The 12,550-nt window shown below is 39.2% G+C and overlaps 1 protein-coding gene, 1 long non-coding RNA gene and 1 pseudogene across 2 annotated transcripts; 1 reads left to right on the forward strand and 2 right to left on the reverse strand.

Moving 5' to 3' along the window:
* Nucleotides 1–447: 447 nt before the first annotated feature.
* On the reverse strand, nt 448–1,494 carry LOC143852266 (UPF0481 protein At3g47200-like). The gene has a single exon (XM_077361670.1). It carries the CDS (start codon nt 1,492–1,494, stop codon nt 448–450), a length of 1,047 nt encoding a protein of 348 aa, XP_077217785.1.
* A 2,812-nt stretch (nt 1,495–4,306) lies between these two features.
* LOC143852267 (UPF0481 protein At3g47200-like) lies at nt 4,307–5,821 on the reverse strand (annotated as a pseudogene).
* A 4,502-nt stretch (nt 5,822–10,323) lies between these two features.
* On the forward strand, nt 10,324–10,964 carry LOC143853306 (uncharacterized). Its single transcript, XR_013237070.1, has 2 exons — nt 10,324–10,556; nt 10,682–10,964. It is a non-coding gene; the product is annotated as an uncharacterized LOC143853306 (long non-coding RNA).
* Nucleotides 10,965–12,550: the final 1,586 nt, after the last annotated feature.

Raw genomic sequence — 12,550 nt, forward strand, 5'->3', positions numbered from 1 at the left:
GGTTTAGATCTTTGACCAAAGTGAGCCCAAGTGATTTTTCAAAAAATATACATCGTATGATGTCTCTGCTTATAGATGATGGGCCTTCTTTATTAAAAATCTAAACAAAGGGAAATGATATATTCGCTGGCAGCTGATATTTACACCCCTTTTAATTCTGCGGACACCCATTTCAAACCTTTTTCACCGGTTAAAAGAAAGTAGCCAGTTGGCACAATTAGTGTTACAAAAACTCTCCAGCCATGAACAGGTGGTTCGAACCACAGCAATTCTGACATGAACTTGGGTTCATCAGTTAAAAACTTCTAGACTGGCAAAAGGTTTACTAATTAATTCATTTCTTCAAACATGATATAGAATTGTTCTTACCGTAACAATTTCAAATGAAATTAGAATTAATCATATGATAATTGTTCTTTGCTAAACGATTTACTATTTCAAATGAAATTAGAACTGAGGAGGGTGGGCATACGAGAAGACTGAGATGAAGGTCTGCGTGAATGTGAACGTGAGAATGAGAATGGCAGCAACCAGAGACATCATGGTCCATGGATTATTGAAATAACGACGCATCAAATTTGCCGTCCAGACGTGCCAATTGGTCTCACAATATTTGTTCACATCCTTGAACAGGCAGGAGAAGAAACAATTTTCGAAATAGACGCCAACTGCCTTCCCTAACTGGTTGAATAGAAGCGCCGCCTCTTCATCACTACCCAACATATGTTCTATGATCTTATTATGCTTGAGTATGGCAACATCGTTCGACGTATTGATGAGACAATTCATCAAGATGGCGTAGCTTGTGAAATGAGCTCCGGATATTGGAAAGCATTGCTCGAAGGCAATAAAGTTTCGAAAGAGAGAATTGGTACAATCATAGATTGGGAAATGTGGGATTTCCATCACTCCTTTACTGAAATTTACATCCAAGAAACTACCCATGCTCTTCTTCTGCTTGAACTTAACTCCTGCCTCTTTGAGCTCTGTTGCAGAGGGGATCGACTTGGGCGGTGCGGGCCGTCTTTTGTTCCACGAAGCCAGGGACCTGTCTGTGAAAGCAAGACGGGGCAAGTAGCAATAGTAAGAGCAGAATTCGCGTGATTTCTTGTTAACCGGCAAGAAACTAGAATGAAACAAGTGTAGTAGATGAAGGACTTTTCTGGGGTCTTCGGCTGTAGTTTTAATTCCATTGTTTCCGTGCGAGAGATGATTGAAGAAATCAAGGGCGAGCTGTAAGAGAGAAGGGGTGCGCGACTTGTTGACAAGCTCGAGTAAAGACTGTAAGACAAAGAAAGGGAGTTGGTTCTCTAGGAGGAGCATGTCATGGGCTACAAGGGGAAGCATCCAATTTGTGCCATATATAGGATCTTCTGCTTCCTTCTTTCGGTCAGGAAAGAAGAAATTTCCTTCGTCCATGGCCTTCTTCCACTCGATCATTGTCTCCTTGCTCTTGAGGAAAAGCTCAAAGATAAAACAGCCGTCCACCACCATCATTTAGACCAATTCATGGCTCTCGAGGTGATCAATGCTTTCGGAGTAGCAGCTTCGCGCTTGCGACTCCAACGCCTTGATCGCTGCTATGTAATTCTCTAAGCTGAGATCCAAGTTTTGAGAGAGGATTGCATTTAGATAGCGCCACTTGTGGTCTTCCATGGATTGTAGGCATTGCTTTCCATGGTGATAGGGGCCTATGGAGATGATTTTGGGTTCCTAGGCCTTCTCATCAGTCTCATAGATGTGCTTGGGGACTCTGTAAATGCTGTGTTGATCTTTACTCGCCGGCTCGCTGGTACTGGCTTCGAGTTTATGTCTCATGGAAGTAACCAATGCATCATCAATATCTACTGTTGCATGTTCCATATGGTTATCTGTGTTTTCCATCATCCCTTTCTCCCCCTTCTTCTCTCAGCCTTTTCTTCTTATATAAGGAAAATGAAAATCTAGTCATAGATGTAGGCTTCTTCCCTCTTTCCTCGATTCTTCCTGCTTTTCTTTCTTCTCACCAAAGTCCCATTGATCAACAGCCTTGATCAACGGTCCAACCAGAAAATGTAAGTGGGCCACGGCCAGTTGTTTGACTATTGGGTACAACATAGTTGCTGCCCTTGGTGTTTGATCCAATGATAGCCTCTTATAAAATCGGCTGCAGATACACACGGACCCATATAAAAACTCCCTTAAATGGCAGTTTTTTCTCAGTTCTAGTTGCAGTTTGTAAATGGCTGTGTTAGTTTAGATGGGTGTTAAGACTTTTTTCTCTTAATTGAATTTTAAGGAGTCAATACTTTTAGGTCGTCTTGAAGAAAGTGTGTTAGTTTAGATGGGTGTTAAGACGCTTTTCTCTTAATTGAATTTTAAGGAGTCAATAATTTTTGGTGGTTTTGAAGAAAGAGTCTCTGCCTGCATCAATGTTCAAATTTTATCAAGACACGCTTCCAAAGGCAAAGAGTTTTAAACTAAATGCTTTCTCATAGCTAGGGATGGGTACGAATCAAATGGGATTTCTTAGTTGAAGTATTTACTGTACCCATGGTAAGGAACAGAACTACAAATAAAACTGTCTTCAGGATTTTTACCTGGGAAGTTTTCACCAGTATTCAACTTGAACATGATTAAGCATTGTGCAAATATGTTTAACAATGATGTGCAGTCACACTGCCAATGGATCCACTAATTGAATATTCTGGGTCCTAATAACTTAGTGCTAGTGCAAAATCTCATAGCAAGAATAGTGCAGATCTCCACGGAGATCTACAATTATATTTAAAAGATGATAACCAGCATTTTAGCAACCAGTTTGGATAAACAGATGCTGCTGGAAAATATATAAGAATCATTAGTTCATTACTATTCGCGGAAGATCCGATCTTTGGTCCAAAAATTAATTAGTCTGTTAGACCCTTAAGGAGTTTTAACTGATTTGTACAAGAACTTTGAGAATTCCCAAAATAGGCAGAATTCCATATCCATGCTAAATTTCATCCATGCAGCTCTATTAATTTCTTCAAACTTTGCTAATTGATGCAATTACCACGAGTACTTACTGAAAACTACTAAATTTGAAATTTCAGGATTTGATTTAAGTTCAATCTTATCTTAGGAGTTGGGATAATTTTGAGGCTTGAGGCTTCAGTCACTTTCTGCGAGTTTTAAGGTTCGGAGTACTAACCTGTTGTGGTGAGCTTTGCTTGATCAATTAATTACAATGCTGGTGTACAATAGTGAACTGATTTTTTTCTTTTTTCTTTTTGGACCGTCTTAGTGCACTTTAAAATTCGTGACTAGAGGCGAAACTGAAGTCTAAGATCTGTTCGCCGGAGCGTATGCGGCACGAAAGGACCTGTTGGCTGTTTTGATGAGCTTTAGCGTGAGCGAATGGAGACCGAGCAAGAGTACGTGAATGTCCTATGCTGAAATGCTCTAAAACAAAGAGAGATGTGTTAAGTGTAGCAGTATGGCAAGAAAGACTGGTTTCTATATAAAATTTGAACTTGAATGAATGACAAAGTCAGACAAAGCAAAGGTCTACTGCTGTAGATCAGTTGAAAGTGCAAATGATATTGTTTAGGAGATGATCATAAATAAATTAAGCAAAACATAAACAGAACAACAAATTAGCATGGACAGATTATGAATAAGAGTATAAAGAGTTCAGGCCTTCCCTGTTTGAGAGATGGATGCCGAACTATGCACGAGCCAGGCAGAGGAGGAGAGGTTGGAGCTGAGAGTCGTAAGGGGATGTTTGAAGGCCTTTTAGACTGCGTCAAGCTGCTGCCCCGGTGGTAAATGATGGAAGGACAATGAAAATATAGAGAAAAATTGAAAAAAATGTAAAAGGCTAAGAGAAGAAAATTGCAGATAATATAAAAAGAGAGAGCTTGAGAGAGAGCGAGTTTGGAAGCTTGTAGTGTGAGGCTTGTGCCTTGTGATTTTTTTGTGATTTGAAGGGTTATGAAGTAGGGTATTTATAGGTAAAATGGCCGTTGGTGATGGAAAATTAGGGATTTGACAATGATTTGGGCATTTTGGGGAAGGTTAAAGGGGAAAATCAGATTTTTTGTGGGGATATGGTATCTAGATTTTGGTTTTATTTTCTTTGAAAAGATTTGGCAATTTATGGAAGATTTGGGTGGTGGAATGGGAGGGAATATGGTTGGTTTTCTATTTTGGGTGAAAATACACGTTTGAGAAGTAAAACTCGTTTTTTTAGGGCCAGTGGCATGGCTTCGTAAATTCGAAAGTTATTTTGGTTTATTCTATACTTAAAAGGATGGTGGCTTGGGTTGTAAATAGCTGCAAAAGGTTTACTAATAACTTCATTTCTTCAAACTTGATAGCAATCACATAAACTATCAATAAATCTAAATGAAATTAGAACAAATCAAGTGATAATTGTTCTTTGCTAGACGATCGACTAATTCAAATGAAATTAAAACTACGGAGGGCGGGCATACGAGAAGACGGAGAAGAAGGTCTGTGCGAATGTGAGAGTGAGAATAAGAATGGCTGCGACCAGAGACAAGATGGTCCATGGATTCCTGAAATAACGATGCACCAAGTTTGCCCTCCAGATGTGCCAATTGGTCTCGCAATATTGGTTCACATCCGTGAACAGTTTTGAGAAGTAACAATCTTCGAAATCTACGGCCACCCCCTTCCCCAACCGGTTGAAAAGAATCGCCACCTCTTCATCACTACCCATCATATGTTCGATGATCTTATTCTGTTTGAGTATGGCGACATCGTTTGCAGTATTGATGAGACAATCCATCAAGATGGTGTACCTTGTGAAGTGAGCTCCAGAGATTGGAAAGCATTGCTCGAAGGCGATAAAGTTTCAAAACATAGAATTGGTAAAATCATAGATTGAGAGAAGTGGAATTTCCATCACCCCTTTACGGAAATCTACTTCTAAGAAGCTACCCTTATCCATCTTCTTCTGCTTGAACTTGACCCCCGCCGCTTTGAGCTCTGTCGCGGAGGGGATTAACTTGGTTGGCGGTATGTAATAATAATAAGACCAGAAATCGCGTGCTTTCTTCTGAACTGGCAAAAAACCAGAATGAAACAAGTGTAGGAGATGAAGGATTTTTCCGGGGTCTTTATCTGTAGGATCAATTCCATTGTTTTTAGGCAAGAAATGATGAAAGAAATCTAGGGCAAGCTTCAACAGAGAAGGGGTGCTCGATTTGTCGACGAGTTTGAATAAAGACTGTAAGACAAAGAAAGGGAGTTGGTTCGCTGAGAGGAGCATGTCATGGGCTACAAGGGGAAGCATCCAGTTTGTGCCATATATGGGATCTTCATCGGCTTCCTTCTTTAGAAGGAAGATCTCTTCTATCTCTTCTTCCTTCATTGCCATCTTCCTCTTGATATTTGCCTCGGAATTGAGGAAAAGCTCGACGATGAAACAGCCATCGAGCACCATCATTTGAACAAACTGATTGCTCTGAAAGTGGTTGATACTTTCGGAGTAGCAGCTTCGCGCTCGCACCTCCATTTTCTTGATCTCTTCTAAGTAATTCTCTAAGCTGAGATCCATGTTTCGAGAGAGGATTGCGTTTAGATACCGCCATTTGTGTTCTTCCATGGTTTGTAGGCATTGCTTTCCATGATGATACGGGCCGATGGAGATGATTTTGGGTTCGTAGGCCTTCTTATCAGTCTCATAGATGTGCTTGGGGACTCTGTAAATGCTGTGTTGATCTTTACTAGCGGGCTCGCTGCTAGTGGCTGAAAGTTTCCGTCTCATGGAAGTAACCCATGCTTTATCAATATCTACTGTTGTATGTTCTCTATGGTTTTCTATGTTTTCCATCATCCGTTCTCCTCCTCCACCTTCCTCTCTCTCTCTTTCTCACCCTTCTTCTTCTTCTTCTTCTTCTTCATATAAGGAAAATGAAAATGAAGTCATAAATGTGGGCTTCACAGTTCACACTAGGCCATAGTCATAAAAAATTACATGGGCCCACTTTGTTCGAAGATTCAAATTGCCCCTAAAATCATCGCCATAGGGTGATCCTAACCTAGGTAGAGAATTATATATGGTGTCATTCGTTAGCAAATTGGAGGGCTAGGGTCATCCAATGGAGATGATTTTTGAAACATAGCCTATTTACATTGAGGCCAAACAATTGATTGGTTTAGATCTTGGAACAATGATCACGAACGCCATATAATCTCTTCTTTATGTGCTATAATAGGTGGTACGGGGCATTTGTGATAGCGCCATTTAGATAGCACCATTTGTGATCTTCCATGGTTTGTAGGCATTGCTTTCCATGGTGATACGGGCCGATGGAGATGATTTTGGGTTCGTAGGCCTTCTCATCAGTCTCATAGATGTGGTTCGGGACTCGGAAGATGGTGCTCTGCTCTTTACTCGATGGCTCGCTCCTCGTCGCTGCAAGTTTCTGTCTCATGCAAGTAACCCATGCATCATCAATATCTACTGTACATGTTCTCTATTGTTATCTGTGTTTTCCATCGTTCCTCTCTCTCTCTCTCGCTCTCTTTCTCGGGGCAAAGAATTATATTACTAAAGAAGGAAGCCGGAAGCAACCTGGGATCAAGATGATCAAGTAAAAGGCAACCAAAAAAGAAAAATACACAAAATAAATCAAGGTGGTGGGAAATCGAAAATTTCCAAGTCCGCCCTTGAAACTCCCTCCCTGGCTAGTCTATCGGCCTCACTATTCGTGGAGAGCCTTTGAAACTCTCTCACCCTTCTATTCTTCTTCTTCTTCTTCTTTATATAAGAAAATGTAAATGAAGTCCTAAATGTGGGCTTCACAGTCATACTAGTCCATAGATAAAAAGTGTGTATTGCTAGTACCACTAGCATCTCCATCATTCTCACCATGTGTGTACACATGATTGACTGGTTCATGCTTCCATCCCACATCGACGACAACTGGGCTCGATCGTGGAAGTTATTTTTGTGGGACCCATTTATAATTTCCCCAACATCATCTGTTCACGGTGGGACTGGATTTCCCAAGAGAAACCAACTATCCTGATCATTACATGGATGTGCTTACCACATATGGTGGGTCCAAGAGTTAGATGGGAGAGTGGGCATAACCCATCCAAATAAATTATTGGCCATTTGATTTTGGGAAATGATTTTTGCGCTCCAATATTTTGATAAAAATGCAGTCCAACTTTTGTCGTGTAGTATTTAAAGGGCTGTCAGAGGAATATTACGGTTCTTAAAAAGCTCTTAAAGCCCTTAAATACTACACGACAAACATGTGGAGCGAATGTTTATCAAAACATTGTAGCGTTGAAATCATTTCCCTTGATTTTTTGAGTTTTCCCTCCTTTGCTTCCTCTTCCTCCTCCTCCTTTCCTTTCTTCTTCCCTCTTTTGTCGTTTTTTCCTAGTCTCCTCAAAGAGGGTTCCTCTCCAAATTCTGGGTTCACTATTTTCTAGACAAGAAGTTGCTAAAGTAACCCGCGTGGATAGCGATCCAATGTCTTGTCCTAGTCTTCTCTCCTCTCCTCCCCTCTCATAGACGAACCCGCGTGGATAGTGATCCAGTCTTGTCTGTCCCCTCTCCCATAGGCTATAGAACCAAAAATTTTAAAATGACTTACATTGGGTTTTCTTCCACTCCAAACCTCATGTGGAGTTTTTTCTTGAACAGCTTTTCTAGGAGCGCGATTGCATAGGTATACTGCCGTGGCTACTGCTTCAGCCCAATAATCATTAGGCAACCCTTTGTCTTTTAGAATGGTCCTTTCAGCCTCAACAAAGGTTTTATTTTTTTGCTCTGCGACTCTATTCTGTTGTGGGGTGTAACTCGCTGTCAACTGTCTTTTGATTCCACTTTCATGGCAGAAATCCTAAAATTCTTTGGAAATAAATTCACCACCACGGTCAGTATGAAGAGTAACAATAGAATGACCACTTTGTTTTTTAACAAGAGCATTGAACTGTTTGAAGATAGCAAAAGCCTCATCTTTTTATTTCAGAAAGTAAACCCATGTCATCCTTGTGTAATCATCAATAAATAGAATAAAATATTTATTTCCGCTCAAGGATAAAGTTTGCATAGGGCCACAAATATCGGCATGTATAAGCATCAACGGCTTATATGCCCTCCAAGACTTACTACTTGAAAATTGCTCACGGTAGTGTTTTTTCAAAACACAAGCTTCACAGACCTTTCCATCCTATTTCAAAGAAGGAATATCAACAGTCATATTCAATTTTTTGTAATAAAGATAATCCATCAAAATTTAAATGTCCATATCTTCTATTCCATAACATAGAGTCATCATTAGATGCAGTAAAAGCATTGAATACTAATTTTGAAAACACTAGTGAAAACATCTTATTTTCTGTCATCTTAATGGAGAGAACTAGTTTCATACTTTTCTTATCATAAAGTTTATATTCTCCTTCATCAAAGATAGCACGGTAGCCCTTTTTTATTAATTGACCCAAACTTAGCAAGTTTGGAGCCAACCCAGGAACATACATAACATCTTGAATTTGTTTCTTGCCAACAATTATAGAAACTACAATAGGACCAATTCCATGGGCACTAACATGAATGTTATCACCCATCCTTACTCGTGGTTTGACAGTTTCATCAATTTCTAGAAAATAATCCTTGTTCCCGGTCATGTGGTTACTACAACCACTATCTAAATACCATATTTTATCATTCAATTCAACATTAGCAGTAAGACATGATAAAAATACGTTATCTTTTTTTTCAACTTTTCTCTTCATGATAGTTTGCCTGTTCTCTAGCCTTTTGATGACAATTTTTTTTTCAATATGACAATATTTTTGTAATAAAAATATTGTTGTAAATTTCTATTTTGATTTTCATTATCCTTATACCAACAATCCTTATCAGTATGATTTGATTTTTTGCAAATGGAACAAAATAAAGAAGTAAATTCATGGTTACCTCCACTTTGATTTATTTGTAGAGGAAAATGATTGTACGCTCGAGCGTACCAAGCTTATGGTATGCTCGATTGCCCCAAATCACATGGGTCCCACATTTTTTGTGGCGATCCAAAGCATTCATTTGCAAGGCCCTATCATAGATAGGATGTGTACTAAAAATCAGCTCCATTGAATCATCCTAACCCCAGGGAAAAATGGGTAGATTTGTGGTCTGTCCATTTCGCCCTCCACAAATGGATGGGTTAGGATGATCCTATGGAGCTGATTTTTAGTACACACCCCATCTATGTAAGGGCCTTTCAAATGAATGCTTTGGATCATCCTAACAAAGTGTGCCCACATGTGATTGGGCATTCGAGCGTACAATCCTTTTCCTCTTATTTGTATTCTCTGATTTTTTCTTTAAATCCACTTTCAGTGGATTTTCTGCAGTCCTATTCAATCTCTGCTCATGTACTTCCAAAGAACCCATTAATTCATTAATAGAGTATTTAGATAAATTTTTAGACTCTTCTATGACAGCAACTACATGATCAAATTTATTCAGAAGACTCCTTAACACATTTTCAACAATTTTTTGATCATCTAATTTTTCTCCATAAATTCTTATTTGATTTACAATAGAACTCACTCTAGAGAAAAAACTTGAATTGATTCAGTATTTTTCACAATCAAATTCTCAAAATCACGACGAAGGGTCTGTAACTTAACAGAGATTACCTTCGAAGTACCTTGATATTCCTCTTGAAGCAAATCCCACGTTTCTTTTGATATAATTGCAGCCATGATCCTTGGAAATATTGGTTCATCCATGGCTTGTTGGATGAGGAAAAGAGCCCTTGCATCTTTCTTTTTATTCTCATTTAATTCGTTCTTCTGTGCCGCGGTCAATTTTTCAAGTTCTGCAAAATTGTCATACCCATTCTCTACCAATTCCCATAATTCATAAGACACGAATAACATCTTCATCTTAATTGACCAAAATTGAAAATTATCACCTTTAAATAAAGGAACACTTTGCTGAAAATTTGAAGAATTTGTGTTACCTGCCATGTTGTGAACTTACCGAACCCTTGCCGGTGTTTTCTTGAAGTCGCCTAGGCATTTCTGCTCTATGGAAATCCCAAGAACTTCTGCTCTGATACCACTCTGTAGAAAATAAATAGCAAAAACACAATATAGAAGAAGAGGAAGAACGCAAAGAACTTTTTTTTATTTCTCTTATTCACAAGGTTGAGTGCTTGCTGTCTCGTAAAGTCACTTGTAGAGGATAGATGGTGGCCATACATCAAAACCAAGATACCAAAGCCACTTCAGGTCTGTAACAGGAGAATTTTGTTTTAATAGAAATAAAATTTCTCAAAATTTACTGATATTATTTATTTGTTTTTTTTTTTTTCTGTTTTGTTGGCCAACCATAGTACCCTGTCGTGGAGAATTGCTTCAAGTTTCAGGAGTCACCTGTTGAAGCTCTCTATGGCTTGAGTGTGTGGGATTGACTTCGGGCGTTCGTTAATATCTTAAAGATCCTTTCTGAGCAGAATTCTCCGGCCAATACTGTGAGAAGAGACCGATGAGTTCATGTTCGAGGCCAGCCTTGCTCATCAAAGGTGTTCAATGTGTTGGTTGGTTTACTGAATTTAGTTTCAAGAGCTATTGGTCATCAATTGATGTTCCAATTGCTCCATACCATGATACTTATTACTTTCTTGGTGCTGGGTTAGCTCCTCAAGCATTGCAGTCCTTGCAGGTGGTGGATAGCTACCGCAAGGGTCAACCGATATCCATGACTCAATCCCCTCAGGTGTATCCACATGTGGTTTCAGTTTTCTTCAGCACTAGCACGCCTACAGAAAGGTAGCACAGTTGCACTACTAGAATGCAGGTAAAACTAATGTTTTGGGCCTTGACAATCTTGAAAATATTGTGTACAACCATTTTAGTACTTAAATAGTGAAGTTGATTGGTCACGCAAGGCTTGGAATAGCTTTGAATCTTTCCCAAAAATGACAAAAATTAACCAACATAGAGAAGACGTTTTAAGCCTACTGCCAGAGGAAAAAAATTTCCGCTCCTTTTCTTCTTGTTTCTTTTATTTATTGTCCTTTTTCAATCCATTATAAGGTATCCTTTATTCCTTCAGGGACTGAGATTCAATTTCAGGCCTTTTGATATTTGAGAAAATGGATGTGTGCAAAATCAGCAAGTTGGCCCTTTTTGAAAAAAATAAACTAGGCCAGTTCAGCTATAGTAATTTGCACTAGAAAGAGTTTTATAGGTTGATAACTTGAGATTATTAGTTCTCTCAATTTTCATTTTTATGAGAAATTTCAGTTTGCAATGTCAAAATCTCAACTTTTCTTGGATCCAAGCATGCATTAGGCTTAGCATGTAATAAAAAAGTTATATGATCCACTAGGCAAGGAATATTGAAGCATATCAATGATGGTTGGTTTTGTGGGGTTATCTTATGAATTGTTGTTCTTTACAACTTTTGTAACTGAACAAGGATGACATGATTTACAATTCCATCTATGCAGATAATTTTTTATTAATGATCTAATGCAAATTGCAAATAGTTTGGATGGATCACTTACTGATCTAAACTATCCCTTTGCTGGCTTTACTATGGTGGCTGATTAGGTAAACTACTTGATTGGTGGCTTCTATTATTTGGGAACTCACTTAATGGGTGGTCCAGTTTGATTTCCCAACCATCAATATCCTTTACGGCAATGATTTCCACCATATTATTCATCTTTGCTTTCATTGGATGATCTTGACCTTTCAAGCCTGGAATGCAGTGGAGGATTGAAACATGAAATGACAGTGATCCATATTCAGCTGGGAAATATAATATCCATACACTTGAGCACACCAAAAATAGAAGGACAGAGAAAATGAAACCTTAAATGCCAGTTTCTACCCTCATTTTTTCAGCTGTAGTTTGTTGATAGCTATTAGTTTAAATGGGTGCAACTACCATGTATACTTTTCCTCTGCAAAAGCTCTTCTAATTGATGCAACTACCTGCCAAACACTGTGTGCTCTGTTTGGTTGCTCGGGGTGGCTCGGAAAGTAGTGGAATATGTTAAATAACCAACTTCTCCAAAAGCTTAAGCTAATGGTGAAAGGCGTTATTTATCTTTTATACTTTAACACTCCCCAGCACGTGTGGCCCACTTGGCAAACACATGGCACATGTGGTCCCACTTTGGGCCGACCATTGCATGTGGATTTTCGCTATCCGGGAGGCTTGAACTCGAGACCTTTGGCTCTAATACCATGTTAAACTTACCAACTTCTCCAATAGCTTAAGCTGTTGGAGAAGGCGTCATTTAATCTTTTATACTTTAACACTCCCCCTCACATGTGGCCCCTCTTTCTTGGGTTGGCCTACACGTGGCACATGTGGCCCCTCTTTTAGATTTGGCCATTGCATGTGGAATTTTGCTATCCGGAAGGTGTTATTTATCTTTTAAACTTTAACACTCCCCCGCACGTGTGGCCCACTTGGCAAACACGTGGCACATGTGGTCCCACTTTGGGCCGACCATTGCATGTGGATTTTTGCTATCCAGGAGGTTTGAACTTGTGAACTTTGGCTCTGATACCATGT

Source organism: Tasmannia lanceolata, unplaced genomic scaffold (assembly GCF_043159265.1).
Source record: "Tasmannia lanceolata isolate RefF3 unplaced genomic scaffold, GAP_Taslan_0.1 ptg000019l, whole genome shotgun sequence".
Taxonomy (NCBI): Eukaryota; Viridiplantae; Streptophyta; class Magnoliopsida; order Canellales; family Winteraceae; genus Tasmannia; species Tasmannia lanceolata.